The 15,169-nt window shown below is 43.4% G+C and overlaps 3 protein-coding genes across 3 annotated transcripts; 2 read left to right on the top strand and 1 right to left on the bottom strand.

Moving 5' to 3' along the window:
* Nucleotides 1-304: 304 nt before the first annotated feature.
* LOC114520426 (alpha-2C adrenergic receptor-like) lies at nucleotides 305-2,409 on the top strand. The gene has a single exon (XM_028540684.1). It carries the CDS (start codon nucleotides 390-392, stop codon nucleotides 1,407-1,409), a length of 1,020 nt encoding a protein of 339 aa, XP_028396485.1. The 5' UTR covers nucleotides 305-389; the 3' UTR covers nucleotides 1,410-2,409.
* An 887-nt stretch (nucleotides 2,410-3,296) lies between these two features.
* LOC114520353 (carboxypeptidase D-like) lies at nucleotides 3,297-11,953 on the top strand. The gene is made up of 10 exons (XM_028540602.1): nucleotides 3,297-5,174; nucleotides 5,652-6,490; nucleotides 7,047-7,214; nucleotides 7,555-7,729; nucleotides 8,166-8,289; nucleotides 8,395-8,507; nucleotides 8,612-9,348; nucleotides 9,439-9,711; nucleotides 9,880-10,334; nucleotides 10,824-11,953. The coding sequence occupies exons 1-10, from the start codon at nucleotides 3,319-3,321 to the stop codon at nucleotides 11,382-11,384; spliced, it is 5,301 nt and encodes a 1,766-aa protein (XP_028396403.1). The 5' UTR covers nucleotides 3,297-3,318; the 3' UTR covers nucleotides 11,385-11,953.
* A 404-nt stretch (nucleotides 11,954-12,357) lies between these two features.
* LOC114520355 lies at nucleotides 12,358-15,165 on the bottom strand. Its single transcript, XM_028540603.1, has 2 exons — nucleotides 13,153-15,165; nucleotides 12,358-13,029 (listed from the first exon to the last, which is right to left on the bottom strand). Exons 1-2 carry the CDS (start codon nucleotides 15,109-15,111, stop codon nucleotides 12,679-12,681), a joined length of 2,310 nt encoding a protein of 769 aa, XP_028396404.1. The 5' UTR covers nucleotides 15,112-15,165; the 3' UTR covers nucleotides 12,358-12,678.
* Nucleotides 15,166-15,169: the final 4 nt, after the last annotated feature.

The raw sequence follows: 15,169 nt of genomic DNA on the forward strand, positions 1-15,169 counted from the left end.
CATGTTTTTACCCGAAAAGAAATTGGACTGTTATAAATTATAATGTTTCCTGTCATTCCTCGGCATCTTAATTTTCTAAGCAAGTTTGAATTGTTTTCGTTCGAGCATCCGTGTTATAAGTTTACTTCCTGCAGAGTCTCTTTGTCTGAAATCGTATTTAACATTCGTAAAGAACTGCTTGAAATCTGGCGGTTTTCAAAAGAAATGCTTGTGATAATTAAGACGATTTTGTTCCAATATTTAATTACATTCCGTCAATTTCCATACCCTGACGACGCATAAATTTTACACTTGCTTGGTGAAGTGGTCTAAGACGGCAAAAACAAGTTGTTTTTTTACTATAGTATATTGCTGCTCATGTTGTTCTTGTCACGAACGTTCAATTCGTCATGAATTCAAGCGATGGGCCATCCGAGCACAGCGAATTTGCTGAGTTTGGAAGGGGTTTCATCTTTTCTGTCCTAACCATCGCAGCAGTTGTAGGGAACTCGCTGTCAATACTGGCTTTGTTTGTTACGAAAAAATGGCATACTCGCTATCTCATCGTCAGTTTAGCAATCACAGACCTTTCGCTGGGCGCACTCGTCATGCCATTTGCGACAATTTCTGCCGTGAAACAACGTTGGATTTTTAATCACGTTTGGTGTGATGCTCAGGCAAGCTTAGGTTTCCTGCTATGCCAAGTTTCAGTCGCAACAATTACGTGCATCAGTTTGGAACGTTACGTTTTATTCACATACCCGAGCGTTCATTTTCGATGGGTGCAAACCACTTCGAAAGGAATGCAGTGGCTGATCATTGCCACTTGGATTTACGGTGGTTTGTGGACTTTTTCAGCCTGGCAAATTCCTCATTTCGCCTACCAGAGAGAGTTGTTAAATTGTGCAGTAAGATGGAAGCACGATTATTACTTTACCTTAATCTGTGGCTTCATAACCAGTTGTATACCAATCGCCGTGATATTGTTTTGCAATTTTAAAGTCACGCTCAAAGTCTCGAAAATGATGAAGAAAATTAGCATCAATAGAGATCGTTCTGAAAGCGACACCATGAAACGAAATATCACTCAAGTTAAAATTTCTCGAATGTTGCTGGCTGTTACAGCAGCGTTTTTGGTGTGCTGGGCCCCGTATTCGATTGGAGGAGTTTGCTACCTTTTACCGGAGTGCACTTGGCCTGAAGACTATTATATCGCAAGCGTTTTCTTCTGTCTTTTCAACAGTGCGATTAATCCTATTTTATACGGTACATTTGACCGAAGATTTCGCAGAGCGCTAAGATACGTGTTGTGGAAAGTGCTGAAACTCGTGAGGACTAGTACAATGGCTCTTAGTGGATTGACGGCTATCAACATGCGACCAGTGGCCGCCAGTGCAAGTGCCAATGGTAATGAAATTCCACTACAGTGAATGCAACAATTCATCGTGTGCGTGCCTCTTTTCAATGCAAATGACGCAGTTGTTTTTACGAGTCCATCTGACAACTAATGCAGTGAATTCAATCAAGTCAAGTGTAAGCAATAAGAGACCGAGAGTTGGGCTGTTAGAGGTTCAAAACACGCGTAGCTGGGGCTTATAACAAACGTATATACAGCTAAAAGATGTCGTTTCAACATTGTGACAACACATGTTATATAATGATTGTTTCACCTCGTGGGAATATGTAAATGTGGCTAATTCAATTTAATGAAGTTGTCCTTCCAGAACATCAATTATCACAAACATCGATTATAATTTATAAATCGGTGTACGTTTAGACTCCTATCTTTGGGAATTAAGTATTGTTCATAGGATATATTGACAACAGAGAGTCTTAAGGTCTGTTTACACGATCCAATTTTTGTTGGATCCAATCCACTTTTAATGGATGCTTCAAGCATCCATCAAAAGTGGATTGGATCCAACAAATCATGCTTCGTAGTCTGTTGACTTTCAATGTATATGATTGTTGGTAACTTGGTATGGGGCTGCGCGCAGGCTATAAATCAACTAAAACCAATGCAGTACTGCTTTTTAACAACGGACGATATTCCATACGTCAGAAGTGAATTGGTTCAAACAAAATTGGACCGTGTGAACAGACCTTTAGGGCAGCCTAAAGGCAATTTATTGACTTGAACTTGGCATGATAGCAGCCCAGGCATAACCCATCATCCTTTTCGCGCTCAGAGTTCAAGCTTTCCATTTTGGAAACAGACTACCTCACTAAACAATTTTTTTTGCTGCGATACTGTGACAGTACTGTGCCTAATGTGGCTTACTTATACATTGTTTCCATTTCATAATGTTATTTGATAATATTTATCTGGTATTTTCATGTTAGTGAACAAGCAATCTTGTATGAGTTGTATCTTTGCAATTTGACTCAAATATGTTTGAAAAATCTTGTGCAGTTTAGTCATGGTGAATACTACACAGTCAATCATCTTTCAATCCAATATTTTTCTTAACGCAATGTTTAAATTAAATACATTAATACAAGACTTCAGCGTAAAATGAACGTTTTTTCGACAAATTTCTTGACATTTCCTGATTTGATTTCTTACTGAGTGATTTTAAATGGCTTGTTTCCGATGTAATGAAGATCTTAAATGGTCATTGAGAGCACTTTTAGCCCATCACTGTTTTGACCCTTGAAATTTTCTAGCTTACATAGACAAGTTCACAACTCAGTCAACAGAGTCACAAGACTGATTGTCAGTTCAGCTGTAGTCTTGTTATGCAATTCAGTGATCGGGTTGCGCAACGTTATGAAAGGCTGGACTAATATTGGGAGATCATAATCCATGCATGATGTACCGTGCAAAGGTTGAACCTTGCTTGCCACATTTTCAAAAATATATTTCCAAAACTTGCAATATCAACCCAATTTAGTTTCTTTCGGAAAAAGCTTGAGTGCTTCTTAACAATTTGACGCATATATTTGCCCACTTTGACAAAGCCTTTTTGTATTTTAGCGGATAGTTCGTTTATCTTGTTCAACAGATTAGAGAGCGGTTGACATGGTATGCTATAGGTCACACAAGAATTGATCAATATTTAATTTTTTCTTTTTGAAAATGGCCTTATCAGCTATTGAGCTGCACCGCGGTCAATGGACGGGCTTAATTTCGACGCTTAGAAACATGTTTCTGTTATATTTCAAACTGTCTTGCGTAATAGAAAAATATTCGCGCCGACGCAAAGTACTATTGTACTGTGCCATTATCCTCCATTCCAGCGCAGATTATTATGACGTATCGCGTGGGCGTCACGCGTGGGACTTTCACTTCCGCGTGCGTGAAAAGATTGGCCCTAGTTGATAGTTTATTAATCATGGATGAAAAAATACATGGTATTTAAAAAAATGAAAATTTCTTGTTTTATTTTCGTCGTTTATAGCGTTTGTTTTACGCTGTTTTCTTCTGTGATTGATAGCTCACATAGTATAGCACCTGGCCAAGACGATGACGGTATTAAAATGGACAAATATACACATTACGACGAGTTGACAAATCTCTTACAGCGGCTTACTGCTGAGTACCCACATATAACTAAACTGCATTCGATCGGGAAGTCCGTTCAGGGAAGAGATCTTTGGGCTGTACAGATTACGGATAAAATCAATGATGTTGAACCCGGGGAACCTATGTTTAAATATGTTGGTAATATGCACGGGAATGAAGCCGTTGGCAGGGAAATTTTGATCTATCTAGTTGAATATTTATTGAAAAATTACAGTCATAATCGACGTGTGACAAAACTAATTGATACAACTAACATATTCATTATGCCAAGTATGAATCCGGATGGTTTCGAAGCTGCAAAAGAAGGTGACTGCCTGGGTATCCAGGGTCGGCCGAACGCAAATGGCAAAGATCTCAACCGTAACTTTCCGGATCAATTCAATGGTATGGCAACCTATGACTTAGGTCATGATGCTGAGCCAGAAACTAAAGCCATGATAAATTGGATTCGTGGAAATCGTTTTGTGCTCTCCGCAAATTTACATGGTGGCTCGTTAGTTGCCAGTTATCCTTTTGATAGCAATCCATTGCACGTAGCCCAGGGTCTTGCGAGCCCCACTCCGGATGACCCGGTGTTCCGACATCTTGCGACGCTCTATGCAACAAAGCACAAGACAATGAGCACAGGTGATCCATCGTGCGAGGAACATTTTCCTGGTGGGATAACAAATGGCGCTAAGTGGTATGATGTTCCGGGGGGCATGGAAGATGTCAACTACCTGCTTAGCAATTGCTTTGAGATCACTCTTGAGCTATCTTGCTGTAAGTACCCTGAGGCGAAGCATTTAAGAGGAGAATGGCAACGTAACAAGGAAGCATTGCTCTCATATATGGAGGAAACAAACAACGGTGTTCATGGTTTTGTGAAGGATGAAAACGGTAATCCAATCGAAGGTGCTGTTATAAGCGTTAAAGGGGTGAAGCATAGTGTGACAAGTGCAAAATATGGTGATTTTTGGAGACTTCTTGTGCCAGGACAATATCAGATTTCTGCTTGTGCTAAAAAGCATGAATGTGTAACAAAAGATATTGTTGTCCCAGAGACAGGTTATGCAAAAGCTGAATTCAAGTTACCAGTTGATGATGCAAATCAAATTGAACATTTCCTTAACCGAGTTAGACGAGACGTCAGCAACTCATTCAAAATGTCAACAGCAGCTCCTGTGCATTACCTGACTCATTCAACCCTTCAAAACATTCCTTTCACTGTCGATGATCTGAAAAATGTCGTCAAGAAATGGAGCAAGCCTCTTACATTTGTTCATCACAATTATGATCAAATGACAGAGTACTTGAAAAATTTTGCCCAAAGCTTTCCTGAAATAACCAAACTATACAGTGTGGGGAAATCTGTGGAAGGACGAAACCTCTGGGTCTTGGAAATATCCGATAATCCTGGAAAGCACGAACCTGGTGAGCCGGAGTTTAAATATGTTGGGAACATGCACGGGAATGAGGTTGTTGGTCGTGAAATGTTGCTGTTGTTAATTAAAGTTTTCTGTGAAAACTACCAAAAGATTCCAGAAATTGGGGCAATTGTTAAGAACACAAGGATTCACATTATGCCTTCGATGAACCCAGATGGCTACGAACAAGCGGTTATCGAGGATGATCTTGCTGGACGAGAGAATGTTCGTGATGTTGACCTCAACAGAGATTTCCCAGACAGGTAATTGACATTAGTTCAGTCTCTGAAATTTGGCTGGAAAACATTAAATGTTAATGATTTAATTCCAGGAGGTTAGGCCTGTGAGATTAGAGGATCTTGACATTTTAAAATAATAATTCCTCCATATGTTTTCCAGTCAAATGTTAGGGTTTGAAAATGTAAACAAATGGTTTAAAAATTTTGAAATTTTGACTGGTGCGTTCGCAGGCGTCTGCATTCAATGAGTTTGTACATAATATGATTGAGTTTTGTCAATTTGCTTTTTGTAACAATACATAGTGAACATTGTTTATGATTTTGAAGATCAATTTCCATAGTTCATTATTTTTTATTGTTCTCATCAACCAATAGCAAAGGTGGTTAGTATAGGTAGGTACCAGCCCTCTGGGTTCCCTCCTGAAATTTACTCATATGGATGTCACTAATGACATGAAAAAGTGATGTAATATTTGATGAATACCCGTTCTTTTTGGTTAGGTTCGACACCCAGGAAGAGCTTCGCTCAGCAAAACGTCAACCCGAGACCCTGGCTTTGATGAAATGGATCACCTCCAACCCCTTTGTCTTATCAGCCAACCTTCATGGTGGTTCCCTGGTCGCAAACTACCCTTTCGATGACACTCGGAACGGGCGGGTTGCCTACAGCGAGAGCCCGGACGATGCTATATTCAGACAGCTGGCGGTGACGTACTCCAGTGCGCATCCCGTGATGCAGCATGCGAAACCCTGCCCTGGTTTTCCTAAGGAGGTCTTTAAGAACGGCATCACCAACGGCGCGAAGTGGTACGTCGTTTCTGGCGGAATGCAAGACTTCAACTACCTCCATAGCAATTGCTTTGAGATTACAGTCGAGATGGGCTGCACGAAGTTCCCTAGAGCCAGCCGTCTTCATTCGTACTGGGACGCACACAAGCTACCGTTGATTTTGTTCCTGACCCAGGTTCATCGAGGCGTGCGCGGATTCGTGACCTCGGACCAGGGGGAAGCACTGAAGCGCGCGATCATCACAGTCTCTGGTATCAAACACATGGTATTCACCGCTGACGATGGTGACTACTGGCGTCTTCTCGTTCCCGGGACCTACAAGCTCATGGCGGCCGCGTACGGCTTTAGGACACAAACGAAGGAAGTAACGGTGCCCGATGGCTTGGCTTTGGTTGTGAATTTCACGCTTGTTAAAGCCGAAGCTAAACCTGAACTGTCTCAAGTTGCGCTGTCTCCTCCAGGACAACAGAATGATAGCCCAGACCAAGGCGTTATCATGACAAAGGAACCAACAGAGTCACCGACCAACACGAAACATCAATATTTATCTGGTAAGTTGGTCAATTGTTAAAATATAGACCAATTTGTGATCAAGGCAAGGGGCTTCGTGCAAATGGATTAACACGACTTACAAGGGCATGCTAATGCCTGGTTCCCATTTAGTCGTGAGTGTCGTGAATATGTCAAGGTGGCTGATGTGATTGAATATTTCTGTGTGTGTGTGCAGTCAACAATGACCGATTTGAATACAGAAATAAAGGCAAATTTACATCCCGACTATTTCTCATCGGTGAAAATGACTTGTTCATGACAACTACGATGAATGGGGAATGTGATAAGTCCTGTTTAATTAAACTTGCAATTTTTTCTTCTTCTGATTGATGTGACCGAATGAATAGGTCACTGATGTTCGAATATGTGTACTTATGCATCAAAACGTTCATAACGTTCGGTTCGTTCACTCTCAAAAGAAGAAATCACAGCAAACTGCGATCATTTTTTGACCAAAATGTTATGTCGGTTCTAGCCACAAGTTCTTGACAAGTTTTTCTACCATTTTTCAAGATATTGATTATTGAAGATATTTTCCCTTCGTTTTCTTGTAAGGTTTTGAGAGCTGGCCTCACCACAACTACAAACAAATGTCCGAGTTCTTTGAGCAGTACACGAAAGCATACCCCGACATCACTTCGAAATCTGTGATAGGCGAGAGTATGAAAGGTCGAAAGATCTTCTCCTTCGAAGTCTCTGAGGATCCTGGGGTGCCTAAAGAAGGTAAGTTGAATCACAACTAACAGTCAATTTATTGAAATATATAAAGAGGAAAGTTTTAAAGAACAAAACTCTTGAAAACTCGACCAGAATGCATTCTTTACATGCTTGCTCTTATATTAGATATAAGACTGAAAGTGATAACCTAGTGTAACTTGACCTGACTTGACCTAAATGGACCTTTAACTTGCTGCTATTTACAAGGAGATCACATAATGTTTACAAAACTAAAATTTCTGTATAGGCAAGGCCACTAAAATGGCACAGAAACAATACTTTTCTACTTGAGGCCAGTTGTGAACAAGTTTTGCTAAAATGGCTTTAATGGATTGATTCTTTTTAGGAAAACCCGTGGTTGGTTTCCTTGGCAACCTTCGAGCAGATGACGCGGTCGGCAGGGAACTGCTTCTTATGCTTATAAAACGATTATGCACCGGCTACCAAAATAGAGATCCGAGGATCGTGAAAATTTTAATGTCAACTCGAGTGATCTTTGTCCCTGCCCTGGATGTTGACGGGTATGATTAATAAATCTCGATTTTCTACCTCTCAACCCTTACCTGCCACCCCCACCTACTAACTACTTACAATCCTACTATTTCTCCATCTACCCTGCCTTCACATACCTAAACCCACTCCCCTTAACATTAACTTACCTCCACGTGCTTAGCTACACCAACCAACTTACCCCACCTACCATTCCCCTACTCCCCCTAGCACCTCTACCAGTAACAATAACAACCCCACCTACCATTCCCCTATCCCACCCAAGCACCTCTACCAGTAACAACCCCGCCTACCATTCCCCTATCCCCCCTAGCACCTCTACCAGTAACAACTCCACCTACCATTCCCCTATCCCACCAAGCACCTACCCCCTTTACCAGAAACTACCCCACCTACTACCCAGAGGTATTAACCCGCACCTATTTACTACCCAATACTTCATATTAGGTATGAAGATAGGAAGAAAAAGAAGTGCGATTCTGGGGATCTTGGAGATAAAGATTTATCCAGATGGTTCCATCATTCTGGTCTGATTAGATCAAAGCGAGAAGCACCATATGACATGGCCAAGGTACAGTCACTTTGATATCTGCCGATTATTGGAATTTTCAGCAAGAAAGACAATAAATTTTGTTTGCTAAGAGAACCTGAAATGGTTTCTTGTTTTGTCTTTTAGTTTTTAAGAACGGCGTTGGATGCCCCGGCTGAAGTGAAATTGTTTAAGGAATGGTTGGGGTATCAAAACTTTGCTTTGGTCGTGAATATCGAGGGAGGGCAGCTTGTGACCAGGTGAGTTTTTGAAGCAAAGAGATTATACAGAAATTTCTGGCAAAAAAAATTAGATCTAACTACATTTCTGCGGTCGTGTTTCAAAGAAGTATTTCCTCCCTCAGGTACCCTCTTGATGCAAGCGTAGAACCCAGTGCCCGCGCCAACAACTTCACGACGGCCGACGACGACATCCTCCGAGAGTTGGCGCTCACGTACTCCGAGCAATACCCGGACATGCATAGCGGTCACGGTTGTATGAACTCCAAGGACCAATTTCCCAGCGGAGTCACAAACGGTGCGGGCCGGCGACGCCTTCCGTACAGCGTACAGGATTATACCTATTTGGACCTCAACATCCTATCGATAACCCCACATGTCCACTGCTGTCACTACGTCCACCATGACGAGCTACCGAGATTGTTCAAAAACAACGAGCCCTCTCTCCTTGCGGTCCTAGACAAGGCGAGACAAGCTGTCAGAGGAGATATCTCTGAAAAAACACGTATGCCGATTCGAAATGCGTTCTTCACGATCTACAAGCGAAAAACGATCATAAACGTGACCAAAGACTACGGTAGTTTTTACCGAATCCTCCCTCGAGGACGCTACAAACTTATCGCGCATGCGCCTGGGTATTCCGGTATCATTAAGGAGGTCGCAGTGAGCTCAGAAATCAGCTCAAACGTCATGTTTACATTGAACAAGTTTGTAGCAAAATACGTGTACAATACACCAGACGAAATGGAAGCACATTTGCACCAACTGTCTCCGCATTGTTCCGATGTCATGCGTATTTCCACTATCGGGAAAACTGTGAATGGTGAAGCGATTCAAGTGGTAGAACTGTCAGATAATCCAGGTACATATAATAATTCTACCATTCCTTTTTTCCTCTATTTTTGTTCCTACGTAGTTACTGTTTTTGACTGAATGTTTCTTCTACTTTAAGGTATTCACGAGCCGGGTGAGCCTGAATTTAAGTACGTTGCGGGTGTACACGGAAACGAGCGGGTTGGACCCGAGATGCTGCTTCTTCTGATCAGGCATCTGTGCATGAACTACGGCAGCGATGACATGGTCACGAAACTCGTGAACTCGACAAGAATCCACATACTGCCCATGTTGAATGTCGATGGGGTGAACGAATCCCGGGAGGGGGATTGTACCTCGGAGATTGGTCGCTTCAATGCCAACGGCGAAGATCTGGATGAGCATTACCCAGGTAGGGAGGGAGATATGATGAATTAGATTTTGCAGAATGGGTTTCTAGTTGGACAACCCTTCCGAGCGCCGTTTGGCTGAAATATTAGCGCGAGATACCTGGTTTGAATCCATCCCAAAGGACGTTTGAAGAATTTGCGACTAATATGCCTTGTCATTTCCTTTACAGGGGGATTTGAGACCAAGAAATCTGCGCTACCACTGGAAACACTGGCTGTTATCAACTGGATGGACAATCATCCCTTCGTTCTCTCTGCTTCCCTCCACGGTGGCACCCTTCTCGCGGCCTACCCCTTTGACTCGCCTCGGAGCCCTAGTGGCCACGGCGCAGCCGACGACGCAATATTTCGACATCTTGCTTCAAAATATTCAAGGATGAATCCCGCAATGCATCGTGGACATCCCTCATGCCCGGGCCTCGCCGTGAACGATAAGTTTCCCGAAGGAATCGCGCCCGGGTTCAAGTGGAAGCCCAAAGTAAACTCCATGATGGATTATAATTATATGCAGAAGAATTGTTTCGAACTGTCCTTGTACCTAGGATGCTGTAAGTTTCCGTTCGCGAATACATTGGAACATTTCTGGGCGGTGAATAGAAAGCCTTTACTTTACTACATGCATCAGGTAAGTGGTTAAATCAAGGGGGGGAGGGTGATCAAGGGGGGGGAGGGTGATCAAGGGGGGGTGATCAAGGGGGGGAGGGGGAGATCCTAAAAGTTTACCAGAATTGGTATGCGTGCATGGCAGACCGCGGGTACTTCTGGGTGCCCATATTCGTAGGAAAGTTTAACTCGTAGGCATTGTCAAAGCTTTCTACTAATGTTGAGTGGTGCACCCAATGAACTCCATTTGAACTGGAATGATAACGTCGCCATCTTTGAGCCAAAGTCGAATTGGGCACCAGCGCAAGTCATTTTCTTTTGTTTTTGACGAAAAACAACAGTCAAAAACAACAGAAAGAGACGCTGGTATCCTAATCGACTTTAAATTAATTTCAAAAAATGGCGACCGATTAATGTATGATTCCAGTTCACATAGAGTTCACTGGGTGCACGTTTGACCCAACCTTAGTCGATATCGCAGTAGAGATGAACGACTCGTTGCTATTTAAAGGTGCATCGCGGGATAAAAGGCTTCGTCCGGGACGAAAATAATAACCCGATCCCAGGCGCTAGTATACGAATAAACGGCTCGGCTCATGTCGTCCGCACGGCGAAAGATGGCGACTATTGGCGACTGCTTACGGCGGGCTCGTACCGAGTCACGGCCTCCGCCGAACACTACAAAAGCGTGACGAAGAAGGTCCAAGTGTACGACAATTTTGACACCACTGTCGTGAACTTCAACTTGGCGAAAAACGTAGAAATCACGCCCGCGAAATCCGTGATGTTTTTCGGAATGGAAAAATTGACTTTTGTTGTGCTGGCCATTTTCATTGGGATCATTGTGACGGTCATGATGATGGGAGCCGTGAGGATCTTCCGTCGGCGGGGTCGGCGCCAGGACTTCGCCAAATTGCACGGACGAAACGCCTACAAGGACGAATATGAACGCGAGGTCGCCATGAAGTCGTTTAATTCGAAAGCGTTGCTAAGAAACGAGTACAGTGACGACAGCGAGGAAGATGAATTCGAAGAGTATGTGGTGCAAGGAAGATCGTCTAGAAAATCCTAAACAATTTATTCAAGATGGCTTCTCTCGCGCGGAATCAGAGGTCAGTTTTCATTCAGGAACACTGGTCTATCTGGTACTACCTTGGTCTATCGAACCAGGGAAAAGCCGGTTTTCCACTAGGCGGAATTTTTCGATCGAAAGAAATTTTTTGCTCGATTTTCTTTTCAATTGTGACCGGTGAAGGGAATCCGCTACGGTCGAGCCTCACAATTGAAAAGAAAATCGAGCGAAAAATTTCGTCTTAATATCAGTGAAACGAGCTGTAGCCACACTGGTTCGACCAGAACCCCAATAACCTTTAAGGACAATTCTCCTGAGTGGAAACTAACCACGATTCATTCAGACATTTCCGAGGTACTGAATATTGTAGATCACGTTGTAAAAGAGATTTTCCGTAGATTTCTCTAATGAGACTGTTTCATCTTACACAACCTTCTCGGTTTTCCAAAAGTTGCTCTTTTACAACCATCAGTATCCCAGGAATGTCCGAAGAGTCTATCGGAGAGATGCTATAATTTTTAAATTAATGATAAATATTTTATTAAATAATCTCACAATTGCCTAGAATTCAATTACCTTCAAAGAGAGTGCAACTCTCGCAAATATATTTCGCCCTATTTCACTTTTGTTTTCTAAATAACTCTGGGAAATTCACAATTTTATTCCGTTGTCCACTAAGTGCTTCTTATTACAAGACGAAGAACTCCTTGCTTTTCCTGAATTTTCCCAGGGCATTTAGAAGACAGAGGAATTCTGCTTTTGTCAGACAATCTGTCAAAGACAGAAAGAAATGAAAGAGCAAGTTCACTAAATTCATACACAATTCACATAATTTAGGTCGAAGAAAACAAATTTAAATGAATAATTTTAATGTAGCATATATGTAATTGATCTGTGTCGTCTGAAAATAATGTATTATTATATAATTATCAATATTTACAATTCGTTTAATGAAATGATTAATAAAAGTTAAACACTTCATTGTTCGCTGTATTGCAAGGTGTAAGTTTATTCAATATGTATATACACCACTGAGTTAAACTTCAGAAACCATGCATTTGAGTTGAGATGTTCGCGAGCATAGCTCATAGCCTGGGTCGCCGCTCTTGGAAGCTAAACTAAGCTACTTCCCTCTGACTTTTTTATCGCTTAGAAATTGCTTATACTAAATTTCTTATGTGCATGTTCCTATAAAACCTTAAACAATGCCATAATTAGGTGCGTGATTTTCTACAAATATGTTTTACAAAACCTGACCCAGCTTCATACAACGGTCCAGTGTAACTGCTACACTTCACAGTCTTCGGCTTTGTCGCGACTTTTTTCGGCCGACTTTCGACTTTCTTATGCTGTTGAAACTCTCCATGTCGGGTCCAGTCTCCGCTCCCATTGTCGTATACCCTGACGGCTGAGACCGCTGTGCTGCCGCACGATGGCGCGCGGGCTTATCGATGTACACGTCATTGTTGACATCTATTCCGTAAGCTTTCACTTCGGCCGGCGACAACCCTTGAACTGTGTCGACAAATTTGCTGATGCCTTTGGGATCGACGGCGTCGTAATTCGGTGTGGTGTGGCCAAAACCGCTGTCGTCGAATGATTTGACCGCATCGTTGAAACCGTTAATCAGTTTCGATTGGGGAGCCTGTGAATGTCAGAATATGATTTTTGATGCAAAGAAATGCATGACTGTGGTAGGGAAAGTTTGAGGGCAAAATACAAGAAACGAAATATTCAGTTTATTGTCAAAACTGTTATTAGTTATTACCTTTGTTGACTTGACCATACCAGCGTTATTTTCACCTCCCATACCCGCAGGTAACCCTTGTTGTGCTTGATCCAACAACCGATCCATCTGTGTATCCTTGGCCATCATAAACTGGTCATCTCTCTCTCCCGATGGCTTATTTCCCTGCATTTGATTCTGAAACCCAGGCATTTGAGGCTGACCTCCGGCAGCTGGGAGCTTATTCTCCGGTAGCGCAACATCCGATGAGAGTCCATCTCCCGGTTGTGTCATTCCTGCCGGTAAAGTTTCCGGCAATGATGCACCCGGCGATACATTCCCAGGGAGCGTAATATCGGGGGATAGATTACCCGGTGTCGACATCGTATTCCCCTGTTGTTGACTTCCTGGTGGTAATCCGTTTCCAGGCCCATTTTGTTTGCTCGCTTGCGAAGCCTGCAAATGAGCCTGCGATAACTTATCGTCCAAAGCTTGTTCTTTCTCCAGCATCATCATATCTTGCATCGCCGCCTCCTTCCCGGCAAAATCACTTTTCAAGTCCTGCTCGTTGAATTTCCCGCTCTTTAGCATTTCGGTGATCTTCGATTCGTCAACTTCGGGAGAGGTCGTCGGGGACTCGGGTTTGCTCTGTACCGAAGGCTCCGCCGAACTCTTCTGGCTCGCCTTGTATTCATTGATCAGTTTCATTTTCTCCTTGTCGCTCAAGTTACTCTTCGATAATATGTTCATCGTGCCTGCGTTATTAGTGGGTTGCGGCTCACCGCCAAAAAGCACGTGATCGCCATCGGCATTCGGTGGCACGTTCGGGAGAAATACGGTTTCTTTCGAGTTTTCCGCTTGAAGATGTGCCTGCGGGCTCACTCGATGGCTCGCTCCAGGCCCTCTCCCGCTGCCGCCGAGGTTTTTTCTTCCATCATACGGTTTGGTTTCCAGTTTTTCAGATTTCAGCAGCACAGCAGCATCTTTGGATGGATCGTCGAGTATTTCGTCCGCTGCCTTGCCGTTGCCTTTTTTCGTTTTTGATTCACGACCACTTCCTAAAGATTCTCTTACAATTTCTTTCACCAACTCAGTGATTCTTGGTGCAAGATTATTGGTTATGTCGGGTTTATGTGGGGAAAAACCGAGGGCGGCCTCTTGGCTTGATTTCTCAGGTTCTGGGGTTTTTAAGTGAAGTTGGGATGCACCACCTTCCAACTGTTGAAATTGAGCTGCCTTAGGACTGGTGAGGAATTTCTCTTTCTCAGTTCCAGACCCCAAAGCTACGACCTTATTATCGACGGTAAACTGCGCGTTCTTTTCTTGGAAACCAGTTTTATGTGAACTTCCTTTTTCGTCTCGTTTGAGCTTTTCCCCGGGGATTACGAGTGTCGACTCGGGTTGTTCAATATCTCGTATTGGCATTGTGGGGGTATGGGCCACCCCTAGGCTGTTTATGGGGGCGCCCGACACCGAGATACGGTTTGACATCTCCTCCAGGAATGCTGGATCTGAGATCTTGTTGGAGTCTTCAGTGGCACTGGTCTCTTCTTCCTTCTGGGCTTTTGTCAAAGCACGGAGATCCTGCAACGCTTGAAGTTTACCATCAGGGTCGTTGGCTAGTGGCTTCAGGAGGTCATCCCCTTTCGCGCTGTCGGGTGACAGTAGTACGTGCTCTGGTGGAGCGCCTGCCCCGCCCGGGGTTGGGCCTGCAGGCATGTTTGAACCAGAAGTGATGGCTGGGCTACTTGAACTCATCCCAACAGGGACTATATCACCAGCACCAGTTCGCTCTTGGATGTCGACATTGTGCTCGTACTCTGAAAGTTCTGTAGGATCATTTGATGCCGCTATCCGGTCTGCGTCACTTGGTGACGTCATCCCATTCCCGCCATGTGATGGCGTCATTCCGTTGCTGGCACTTGATGACATCATCGCACCTCCATCGCTCGACGAGGTTACGTCATTCGCATTCAGATTAGAAAATTTGTCTTCGCCCATAAACGATTGTGTCGTGACCTGGGAACCAGGAAGGGCAATACCACTCGTTTCAAACCCC

This window comes from Dendronephthya gigantea, unplaced genomic scaffold (assembly GCF_004324835.1).
Source record: "Dendronephthya gigantea isolate DGI-Jeju-01 unplaced genomic scaffold, DenGig_1.0 000016F, whole genome shotgun sequence".
NCBI lineage: Eukaryota > Metazoa > Cnidaria > Anthozoa > Malacalcyonacea > Nephtheidae > Dendronephthya > Dendronephthya gigantea.